Source organism: Carcharodon carcharias, chromosome 6 (assembly GCF_017639515.1).
Source record: "Carcharodon carcharias isolate sCarCar2 chromosome 6, sCarCar2.pri, whole genome shotgun sequence".
NCBI classification, from domain to species: Eukaryota; Metazoa; Chordata; class Chondrichthyes; order Lamniformes; family Lamnidae; genus Carcharodon; species Carcharodon carcharias.
Genome location: NC_054472.1, coordinates 18,191,605 through 18,203,914, shown reverse-complemented (window position 1 = coordinate 18,203,914; position 12,310 = coordinate 18,191,605). Strand labels below are relative to the sequence as shown.

At 40.7% G+C, this 12,310-nt stretch overlaps 1 protein-coding gene across 2 annotated transcripts in view; it reads right to left on the bottom strand.

The window, feature by feature from the left end:
• Positions 1 to 361: 361 nt before the first annotated feature.
• nsmce2 (NSE2 (MMS21) homolog, SMC5-SMC6 complex SUMO ligase) overlaps positions 362 to 12,310 on the bottom strand; it is a 176,567-nt gene continuing 164,618 nt past the window's right edge. For both annotated transcript variants that reach the window (XM_041190575.1, XM_041190574.1), the window contains exons 5-7: positions 8,097 to 8,197; positions 5,904 to 6,010; positions 362 to 2,636 (exon numbers count right to left, since the gene is read on the bottom strand). In XM_041190575.1, coding sequence (XP_041046509.1) covers positions 2,528 to 2,636; positions 5,904 to 6,010; positions 8,097 to 8,197 — 317 coding nt within the window. In that variant the 3' untranslated portion in view covers positions 362 to 2,527. The remainder of the gene's footprint in view (positions 2,637 to 5,903; positions 6,011 to 8,096; positions 8,198 to 12,310) is intronic.

Here is a 12,310-nt window from a genome sequence, read left to right as displayed (position 1 = left end):
ATCGTGCAGCTCTCCACAAACTCTGTCATAGATTTAGCTCACCGCCTGCACTGCCATCACTAAGTAACCTTGTTTTCTAAATTGAATTAATAGCTCAGTTGTAACTCAGAAAACTGCAAAAAACGCAGGTTCGATTCTCGTTCTGGCCGAGGTAGACTTGAGACCTGCCTCCTCGCCCTGCCTCCTCAAGTGGAAGGCAATGGCAAACTACCGTTAACAAAAGTTGCCAAGAAAACCAGCTCATGGATGAAGCATCAGCAGACAATGAGCCAAGGACCTGTCTTCAGGCAGCGCATATATGACATGATGATGAAAGCTTAACATAATTCACTATTTCAGTTTTTAAAAAAAACGAATTAAATGAGTTTAAATTATTAATTTAATATGGTATTAAAATACATTCCTAGCTTGAAATACTGCTACAAGCTTATACAAATCAGTACGAGGTAAAGACACCTCCTTCCTCCTCTACACTAAATTCCCACTCATTCAATGATTTAATTCAAAATAAAAATATCACTCAATGACAACAGAAAGCTTAATACTGAAATACAGAATTTTGTTTCTCTTTTTACCTAACCTCAGGGCTGTCACTTAATTTATACAAACCAAAGCAATTTGCAGCAATTTTAACAGCCCACTTTTACTACAGACACAGAAAGGACAATTCCCATTTTTGGCAGTAGTTCAACTTCTAAGTTCTCCAAAAGGATTTAGGTTATTTGCCACGGATCTTAACATAAATGAAAATGGCATTTAAAACAATTATAGTATTACTGTATCTTGTAAAACTAATGCAAATAGACATAAAGTATTATTCCAGTTCAAACAAGGCTAAAGGTATCTTTTCAGTTATAACTGCAGCAACATGGGAGTCATTTTCTGTTTATTTAAAATGTTTGCAAACAGAAATATTAGAAAAGCACAAAATAATCTCAAACTCCTATAAGAAGGATTAGCATCTCTCTCTTACAGCTCAGTGTGTAAATACAACCAATATTATGATACAGATCAGAGAGGTCCCAAGTTTTTGTACTGGTCGCTACACTTGCCAATGTGTGCCAAAATAGTTAGGGTTCTGTATCTGAGCACAATGCCAGCAACTGTTGCTGCAATTCAATGTGCATGGACATGGCCACACAGGATCAGATCAGCTGTGACAGATTGCATCTGAATAGTCAGTAAACTATTGACTTCAATCCACACAATCCCATGAAGAAAGGTTACTCGGGCAAGGTACGGAAAAGCGGCTACCATGCCAAGTAAGTTTGTTTTGCAGGGCTATGAGGAAATGACTGGGGAGTGGGTCCAATTAGATGTCTCCTTCATAGAATAGGCACAGGCACGATGGACCAAACCAACCTCCCTTTGTGCTGTATCATTTTATGATTTTAAGTTGCCACCTTCAGATGAGGGGAACAAACTGGGCTACTACAAAGATAAATATGTAGAAGTTGATTTTCAAGTAGTTTCAATTTTAAAAACAACCAATTGCTGCCTGCACTAAAATATGGCCATATTGCTAGATTGGAATCAGGCCAATCTTGCTTCTGATTCATTAGGCTGCTGACCCCAGCTTCACTCCAGGGCTTAAGTACGTAAATTTAAGCTGTCACTTCAACGCAGCTGTCAAAGATGTTGCTATTCAAACATGATGTTAAATCCTTCCAAACTGTACCAATGGCTCCGAGGGACATTGAAGATTCCATAGTTTTTTCCTTCATAAAATGCTATCAAGTCAACAAAATTTTTGGTTAGGGGCTCAATGCAAATCTTCTTGTAGAGCACCTTCACATCCTTTTGGCAGGTTCCCACACACCAGCAGATGTATTATACTGTTAAATACTGCCAATTTTTGAAAATTTGCATCATTTTGCAACATGCTCAGCTAGCAATCTCTGATTTACTGGACCTAATTAAATCAGAAAAACAATTTTTTAAAAAGCCAGCTTTATTTCAGATGTATGAAACAAGGAAAATAATTGTAAAAGGAAATCCCAAGCAGCGATGGTGATAAATGATAATAACAATATATTCAGGGAGCTTCGCATTACATAACATTGAATCAAAGCATTATTCATGTTGTAGGGGAGGATGCAGAAATTAAATGAAAACTTTCAAATTTTAGTGAGAAATCCTTTGCTATTCAGAACTGCTCATGGTTCAATACTGCTTCCTTAGAAAGGTAAACATTTAATTTGAAAACATTACGCTCAATTTTCCCTAACTAGGCTTTCACTGGTGCAACCTACATTTGGGTTTGAACAAATTACACTATAAATGCTGCAGGCCTGGATTTCTGTTTGCATTCGTAGTTTCATTTTCTACTTTAAACATTGTGCATATGTACTTTTCCATCAAAGCAGATCACATTGAAGTCAAATGGAATGCAACATCAATTTTAGTCAAATTATATAATTAGCAGTGATTAACCAGAACTCCTTCCTCCCATAAGATAACCTCCTGAATATTTGGATCTGATAGCTTCTCCTTCATCACACTTGCCTTTTGAATGTTTGACAAGTAATCATCGCATTTGGTGCTTTTTGTGATTTTCAATAGCTCTCCTCAGGGTTGTGTCCATTGAAAGGTCACACTGCTTCATATCTCCATTATCACATCCAACAACTGGGCACCTATTGCCGAAACAAAAAAAGGAAACAAATGTAGACCTGAGTACAAAAGTAGTCAGGTGATCATTTCTTAATCCACCAACCGAATATGAGTCTCAGATTAGCTTCATACCTAATTAACTTAATTTTATATTTTCCACTTCCCTTTGACATCAGGTATGGAGGCTTTTTACTTCTAATAGCTTTGACACAGTGATATTGTTGCACTAACTCAATAAGTCAATTCCCTTATGACTTTGCATCATTAATAGTAAGAATATATTTAACTGCCCATTAAAGTAATACATACCAACACTGTGTTAATGTATTCTCAAAGTCTGATAGAAATATAACAAGCACTGTGGTGCATGAAGCAGTGAGTTTGCATGAAAGAAGGTTAGTGATGAAGCAAGTGTTGCAATATTCCATTATTTCTGTGGCCAATCCATCTGTTAAAAATGTTAAACATGTCTGGAAATCACACTGTTCTGCTGCAATGAACATTCCAATGTGCTTTACATTGGAATAAGGAGCTTAGCCATCTTGGTGTTTCCAGTTACAGCCTAATACTGCTGGAATGTTCATGTAATCAGTGGCTGGTAGAAAAAAGGCTAGCCTAAGTCAAAACAGTCAGTTTAAAAGACCTATTCAGCTGTACATTTTGAACCACCAAGATCATTTTAGGAGCATGGGCTTCTCTAGCACATAAAAGATGTGTTCTATAGCACCTGGAGAAAGCCAATTATTTTGTTGCCAGCAAGTGATCTAACACCATTTTAGCAGCACGAGGGAAACTGCACTACTAGCTGGCAAACAAAATGACCATACCAATATGTTTAAAATGAGATTGTGCTGCTCTAACAGATGCTCTCTGAGCTAGTTGGATTAGCTCTTAGAAGTCCTGCCTTCACACTGAGGATATCCTCCATCATGTTGTGTGGCACTACCACCGTGCTAAATGGGATAATTTCGAACAAATCTAGCAACTCAAGATTGGCCATCCATGAGGCACTGTGGGCCAGCAGCAGCAGAATTGTACACAAACAGAATCTGTAACCTCATGGCACGGCATATCTCTCACTCTACTATTACCATCAAGCCAGGGGATCAACCCTGGTTCAATGAAGAGTGCAGGAGGGCATGCCAGGAGCAGCACCTGGCATACCTAAAAGTGAGGTGTCAACCTGGTGAAGCTATAACACAGGACTACTTGCATGCCAAACAGCAAGTGATAGAAAGGGCTAAGCTCTCCCGCAACCAACGGTTCAGAACCAAGCTCTGCAGTCCTGCCACATCCAGTTGTGAATGGAGGTGGACAATTAAACAACTTACTAGAGGAGGAGGCTCCACAAATAGCCCCATCCTCAATGATGGAGGAGCCCAGCACATCAGTGCAAAAGATAAGGCATTTGCTACAATCTTCAGCCAGAAGTGCCCAGTAGATGATCCATCTCGGCCTTCTCTGGAGGTCCCCAGCATCACGGATGCCAGTCTTCAGCCAATTCGATTCACTCCACCTGATATTAAGAAACAGCTGAAGGCACTGGATACTGCAAAGTCTATGGGCCCTGACAATATTCCGGCAATAGTACTGAAGACCTGTGCTCCAGAACTTGCTGCGCCCCTGGCCAAGTTGCTCCAATACAGCTACAACATTGGCATCTACCCGGCTATGTAGAAAATTGCCCACGTATGTCCTCTACACAAAAAGCAGGACAAATCCAACCCAGCCAATTGCTGCCCCATCAGTCTACTCTCGATCATCAGTAAAGTAATGGAAGGGGTCATCAACAGTGTTATCATGCGGCACTTGCTTAGCAATAACCTGCTCACTGACGCCCAGTTTGGGTTCTGCCAGAGCCATTCAGCTCCTGACCTCATTACAGCCTTGGTTCAAACATGGACAAAAACAGCTGAACTCCCGAGGTGAGGTGAGAGTGACTGCCCTTGACATCAAAGCCACATTTGACTGAGTGTGGCATCAAGGAGCCCTGGAAAAATTGGAGTCATTCAGAATCAGGGGGAAAACACTCCATTGGTTGGAATCATACCTAGTACAAAGGAAGATGGTTGTGGTTGTTGGAGGTTAGTCATCTCTGCTCCAGGACATCACCGCAGGGGTTTCTCAGGGTAGTGTCCTCAGCCCAACCATCTTCAGCTGCTTCATCAATGACCTTAAGGTCAGGAGTGGGGAGGTTCGCTGATGATTGCACAATGTTCAACAACATTCATGACTTCTCAGATACTGAAGCAGTCCATGTCCAAATGCAACAAGACCTGGACAATATTCAGGTTTGGGCTGACAAGTGGCAAGTAACATTCATGCCACACAAGTGTCAGGCAATGACCATCTCCAACAAGAAAGAATCCAACCATCCCCCTTGATGTTCAATGACATTACCAACACTGAATCCCTCGCTATCAACATCCTGGTGGTTACCATTGACCAGAAGCTGAACTGAGCTAGCCATATAAATACTGTGGCTACAAGAGCAGATCAGGGACTAGGAATCGTGCGATGAGTAACCCATCTCCTGACTCCCCAAAGCCTGTCCACCATCTACAAGTCAGGAGTGTGATGGAATACTCCCCACTTGCCTGGATGAGTGCAGCTCCCACAACAACTCAAGAAGCTTGACATTGTCCAGGACAAAACAGCCCACTTGTTTGGCACCACATCCACAAACATTCACTCCCTCTAGCACCAATGCACAGTAGCAGCAGTGTGTGCCATCTACAAGATGCACTGCAGCAATTCACCCAGGCTCCTTTGACAGCACCTTTCAAGCCTATGACCACTACCATCTAGAAAGACAAGGGCATTAGATAGATGGGAACATCACGACCTAGAAGTTCCCCTCCAAGTCACTCGCCATACTGACTTGGAAATATATCACCGTTCCCTCACTGTCCCTGGATCAAAATCCTGAAACTCCCTAACAGCACTGTGGGTGTACCTACAGCACATGGACTACAGCGGTTCAAGAAGGCAGCTCACCACCACTTTCTCAAGGTCAACTAGGGGTGGGCAATAAATGTTGGCCCAGTCAGCAAAGCCCACGTCTCATGAATGAATAATAATAAAAAAAGTCAATTATGTGCTAGTGCTAATTTGTTGCGATCAATTATCATGTATTAATAAAAGGGATATATGGAGTAGTCCATCACACATCAATGACAGCAACAATGGTAGGGTTCATTTAAGCCTCTAGACCATGCTATAGTGAAATGTGACGATACTTTTGGCATCCTTTTAGGACACAGTTGGGATATGTTCTGCTTTTAACTTACCGGGCTTTCTTCTTCTGTTTGTGCTTGTTCTGGATTATTTTTATTATGGCTTCCTCTTCATAGCTGTGACCACAAACTTTATTCTTCACAGGACATTCCATTTCCCTCTAAAAACAAAAAGTTTTAAAACATGAATGACTCCTTCCTTTCCTTTTAACAACAGGATGATTAAACCGACCAGGACTTTTCACAATGTTTGATACCCGTGCTGGTCTGAAGTCAGTTTCTTCGAAACGATTTTCCTCTTAGGGCTTGAAGCCTGGAATGAGGCCTGCCCCTGAACGAATTCTCTTGAGAGCGTGATCTTTAGCAGGTAAAACGCTGGGGTCACCATTCTGGTAGTCACTGTAACCTCTGAAACCAATCACTCCCTGCCATGTGATTGCCTCGGGAAGCAGTGGAAGTTTGGCAGAGAGCAGGCAAGTCTTTCAGGCTACAGGCCCAGACCCTATTTACAATTGGTGGGAGTGAAAGGTGCAGGCCTCAGTACATAACTTTTAAGACATTTTCCATCAATTTTGGGCAAAGGAAAACTATCCCTGCTATCCAAAAAAAAAACATATACAGCAATCTTAGCTGCATTAACTGAAAGGTAAAAACTATCACCAATTTTACCTTGGAAATGCAAAATCTGTATCCTTCCCCCAAAGGAGTTGGCACAGTTTATTTCTGCCTTGCCAGGAGTATCGAAAATGTCGATGATAAAGCCAACGTTCTTTCTCTACAAGTCTGTCTCCATTTATTTTACCACTACGTTCTGTTGATAATTGTCCACTCATTCAGAAGCAAGAGCAGTTCCTTCATGAATGGGAAAAAAAACTCAGTGGCTTTTAAAAAAAGGGAAATGTGAAAAACAGACTGAAATGTGATGAAGTGCCACAGTGCAATTATTTTGTTGTAGATTTGAATGTGTGTCCTGTAGGAAGCTCATGGAAAAGTATAATGGAGATTCAAGATGAGTTTGAGATTACGGGCAGGATTTTTAGGTCGGTGGGTGGGCGCAATCGGCGGGTCCGGGATCAGCCGGGTAACGGACCGCCGACTGCGATCAGCCCCCGAGCCTGAATTCACGCTGGCTGGCCAATTAACAGTCAGTCAACATGAAGCGCTTGCTGAAAGGCTCACTGCTGCCAAGGTAGGGGCAGGGGGGAGGGGGTCAGCGCAGGCGGGTGCTCACAGAAAGTTCCCTCCTGAAGACCTGAACAACCCAAAATAAAGGTCACAGAAACCGGGAAAAAAAAGTGTCCAAGCTTTACAATCAATCAGTCACCTGAAAATGTAGATAATGAAAATGCTGTCCACGGAAACCTCATCCCGCCCATGGATGAAGTTTCCTGAAAAATGCAAAAGCTGCCTCGCCGATTCACCCGCCCACCAACCGTAACATTGGATGAGCAACGAAAAATCTCTAAATTGCGCCGTTAATGGGCTTAACTGCCCTCTTAATTGTCGGCTGGCTCGCTTCTGAGTTTAGTGCACGCCCGCCAACCAAAATATCGCGAGTGCACTATGACATCAGAACGCTCACCCGACGTCATCACAGGTTATTTTATGCTCGAGTGGGTTGGGTGGCGCCCACCCACCCAGCGAAAAATTCTGTCCTATCTTTAAAACAAAGACACAAAACCAAGACTAATATTCATTCATTCCTTCCTTTCTTTTCCACATTTAAGGAATGCCAAATTGTGATATTATCAAGGTGCAGTAGAAATAGGAAATAGCTGGGGAACCTTTCATATAATTTAGTAAACAGGAACTATTCTTGATAATAGATATCAATTTCATTGAGCTATACTAAAAAGAAATGTTGTGGGGCAGTTCCAGTTGAATAATTCTGCGCACAGCGAGGCCCTAATCAACCAAATCATTTGGAAGTTAGGGCAAATAGAGAAATCTCACTCATCCACAAATAAAATTAAATGAAGTTCAAATCCTTATCCTTCCCGTTGCCCTTATTCACAGGCTGAGAACATGACCACATGACCCCTTTTCTCTAGAATCGCAATCTACTGGCATTTCAAATTTCAGACCTCACTTTCCAGCAACAATAAGGCTTCAAGCTAAAGACAAAGCCCTTAGGTTCATTTAAATCTATTGAAAGAACTCAAAATACATTCAATAGCTAACATCGATAGTTAACTGCAAAGGAAAATAGACTTGAACATTTAGTTCTCAGAATATGCTGTTCTGTACCTGTGTAATGGGGCAAATGAAATTTCTCTGGCTCTGGGTCACTGCAATGTCTTCATCAATCTCATTGGCTGAAGTGCTCTCATTTTGTGATTCGGCACCAACTGGAAATCCAAGAGGAACATTATGAATAAGCCATGGTTCCCGATTAAATGCAGCTTAGGCTAAATTATTTATTTACTGACTGAAGTCCTTTAATTCCAACATTAAAGCAACATATTGCAGCTACAATCAGTTCCACTATTACACAATACGGAGGTATGAGTAATCTATTTATGCATAGACTGCACTGGGCCTAAATTATTTAGAAGTTAGTGCAGCCTATTTAAACCATCAATTCAACTTTCATTCTAGGATTTAAGTGAAGCATAATGATAGAAGTCAACTTTAAACATATGAAAAATTTCAATAACTGCATGGCTTTCCATGCAGCAAGGGTGCACAAGATCTTTTTTCCCCAAAAAGGGGACATTTTACAGTCTCTTCAAGCAGGTGCAAAAGCAAGCATTCTCTCCTGCCAGGTAAAATCACATTCAGATAAATATTCAACAGTACACTTGACCATCAGGAAATAAGAAAAGCTCATGGCAATAAAATTCATAAAGCATCAGAATCAAAGCATGAAACAGTAAAAACACAACATACGATCCCGAGATAAGGGGAAATGAGACATATTAAAAAAAATAAAAACATTTTACTGGAAAGTGAAAATGAATAGACAAAGGTAAAATAGAAAAAAAACAAAAAGTCAAATTGCTAATGTGCACCATCTGGTTCACAAAGTTCCGAATACCCTGAACTGACTTTTCATTCTATATCCACAGTCATCTTTAGAACTTTATCCACCTACATTCTTACTTATCTCCATCCACTGATCTTAGATTTTTTTTTGCAATGTGTCACTAAACTTTTGCAAAATCGATTTTATAATATAGAGAAATGAGCTTGCATTTATTCAGCCCCCTGGTGATACCTCAGAAGTAAAATCATTTTATGGAGGTAATATAATTTTTGGTAGAAGCAGGCAGTCTTTGTCACAATTATAATTATGATGTCGGAAGTTGAGCCCGGAATTGAATAGAATTTTGAAACTGCCAAAAGCCCGAGAGAGTGACTGCACAGGGATGAAATCCATGATAATAGTACCGAGTTTGTGATAGGGGCTGAAGATGATAGCCTTGGTCTTTTAATGTTTAGCTGGAAAAATTTACCGCTCACTCATGGCTGGGCAAGTCACATGACAACATAGAGGTAGTGGCAGGATCAAGGGAGGCACAAGTGAGGAAGAGATAGATTTCATCATTGTAAATGGGGACAGTGACCCTATGTCTGGGATGAAGTTACTGAGGGGCAGCATATAGATGAGGAAGTGGAGTGGGCCAAGAATAAATCCTTGGGGGATAGGATGAAAACTGAAGCCATTGCTGGCGATGCTCTAGCGAAGACTGGATGGGTAAAAATGGAAGTCTCACTGAGATACCCAAAAGAGAAGTGTTGGGGGAGGGCAGTACGATCAACTGTGATGAAGTTGAGGAGACGGCAGTGATAATAACATCCTCTGTCACTGTGACAGTGGATGTATTTGTGACTTTGTTTGTAGCTGGACCGCATGCAATTTGGAAGCGATAGCACTCCCATAATACTCAGCAGTACAAATCACAGGACAGGGAGCTGCTCTGAAAGTGAGATTGACAAGTTACTCCAGTGCATTCTGTAGGTATTACACTCTCCAGTTACTGTGCACCACTGGTGAAAGGGTGGATACTAATTCCAGTGGCAGGAGCCCCAAGCAATCGAACTGTTGTGCTCTGGAAAATGCCAATCTGAAGTATTGTTGCAGCTGCACCCATCCAGGCGAATGGCAGGTATTCCATCAGACTCCTGAGTTGAGCCACACAGTGTTGGAGGTCAGTGGCATGTAGCTTGACATTTGCTTGTTTAGAATTATTATCTGCACCAACATGACATAAATATTACCTGTGGCTTGTCAGCCCAAGCCTGTTGTTCAAGCCCTGCTTTCAAGCTGGCATTGGTTGCTTTATTGTTCTAGGAATTGCAAATGGAACTGAACACTGTAGAATTATCAGTGAACAGTTCCACTCCAGATCTTATGATGGGCGGAAGATTACTCAAGAAGCAATTAAAGATGGTGGGACTAAGGACCCTCTCTGAGGAACCCTCGCTGCAATGTCTGTTAGCTGTCAACACAACCACTTTTGTTTGTGTCAAGGCCTCAGCTACTGGAGGGTTTTCGCATTGACCATTAATTAATTAAACCAGCTTATATTTCACCCCTTTCCTATTTCTACTTAGTTCTGTCGAAGGGTCATGAGGACTCGAAACGTCAACTCTTTTCTTCTCCGCCAATGCTGCCAGACCTGCTGAGTTTTTCCAGATAATTCTGTTTTTGTTATTAATTAATTGGGACCTCATTTCAGTTTCAATTCAGTTCAGTACCACAGTACATAAACTTAAGTGAATTCCTTTCAGTTGCTTTGCTTATTCCATTTAATTTGAAGGTGTAATTAAGTAACCATCAATGTATTGGTCTAAAAATTGGCTTTTTTGATATATTTTATTTCACTAATTCCACAGGTATGATTTACTAAATTAACTAATGACAAGAACACAATAAATTTGATCTGGACCTGTTTTTGCAAGTGTTTCCTTGCAGTGCATAAACTTAAAGGGAATTCTTTCTCCTCTCCTCACTGCAGAGGGCTTTACTTAATGAAATCATTATTTCTCAAGTAATTGTGGTCTGTTTTGTACATATAATGGTTACTTACATTTTTTAAAACAAAATTAAAATGATCAAACCTTCAGAGTTCAATCCCCCTCCCCAAAAAAACAGTAAAAATTGCACCATGGAATAAAAATGGAATTTCACTTATTCAGTCACTGCTGCAAATCAGTGAACCTAATGGTGGACCAACATGAAATAACAGCATAATTATTATGAAGCAGCATTTTCTCTTGCTCAAAGCAAGTAATGCCACTGGAGATTTGCCTGTCTTATGTTAGAATGTAGATTTTCCTTTTGTGTGCTTGGAATCACCTGGACACACGACTCAGAGGAACTCATGCTTATAATGGCCAATTTTTTGTCTATGATCCTCATTCTCAACTAAGTCAGCAACATCAAAAGTATTTTTCAAATTCCTGTTATTCTATTTCCTTTGCCTTCTTTTTTAAATAATTACTGTGACTTAAAACTATGAATGAAAACAAGCCTGTGAAGCAACACAAGCCATGGGATGAAAAATGGCCGTGCATGCTGGCTGCATGGCTCCCGTAACATAGTGGGGCAAAAGTCACTCATTTAATGTAGATGCTCAACTCACTGACCAAAAAATAAATAATTCTGTGAAGGAAACATTTAATAATGAAACCTTAGAGGTTTAGTTCTTTTGTTGTGCGGAAGTATATGTATTTGCATTTTCTGCAATATGCAAAATCTCTTCCTTCAAGCCCCATCGTCTGTTCTTTTTTCTCTCCACTCATTTTCTCAAGTCCCACTCTGTACATCTTTTCTCTTTCTGGCTGTGCTTTTTTTCAAGCCACATTGTACAATGCTTTTCCTCCTATCTTAATGTATTTTTTAAAAAAAGACAGTGTCCTGCAATATTTAAAAAGTCATGCTCATTTCCAATTTGCTTTTCTGACCACCACCTATTTTCTCCCAAATTCTCTTTACCAGGTATCTTTATCTTTTTTCTAAATTGCCCTTCCCAACTCTCCATTCCCTAATCACCACCACACACCCCCCCCCACCCCCGCCAACTTCCATGTTACTGATCCTAATAATACCGTTATCACTTCCTTTTGAGTTTCATCCAGATGTAATCGGGTCTTTGATTCAGAGAAATGTGATATTCCATATTAGCTCCTAAAAGGATATGCATCAGATGCAAATGCTCCATGCCAAAATAATTAGCGTAAAGGGCTAGTTAAAATCAACACCACAGTTTTGCATCAAGTTTGTATTGCATAGCCCACAATAAATAACCACTGTATTATATTCTTCCTTCTCCTACTTTTATAGAGTCCTCCATATACAACTTTCATAGTGATCTGCACCCAGGCTATTGCTAGCTGGTCACCATGATGTGTGCTAAAGGAAACGATGGTGCAGCCCTACAAGTTTCTCTCCATCTGTGGAAGTGCCTTGCTCCAACTCATTGCTTGTCCTGATCATATGGCAAGATCAGGAACTT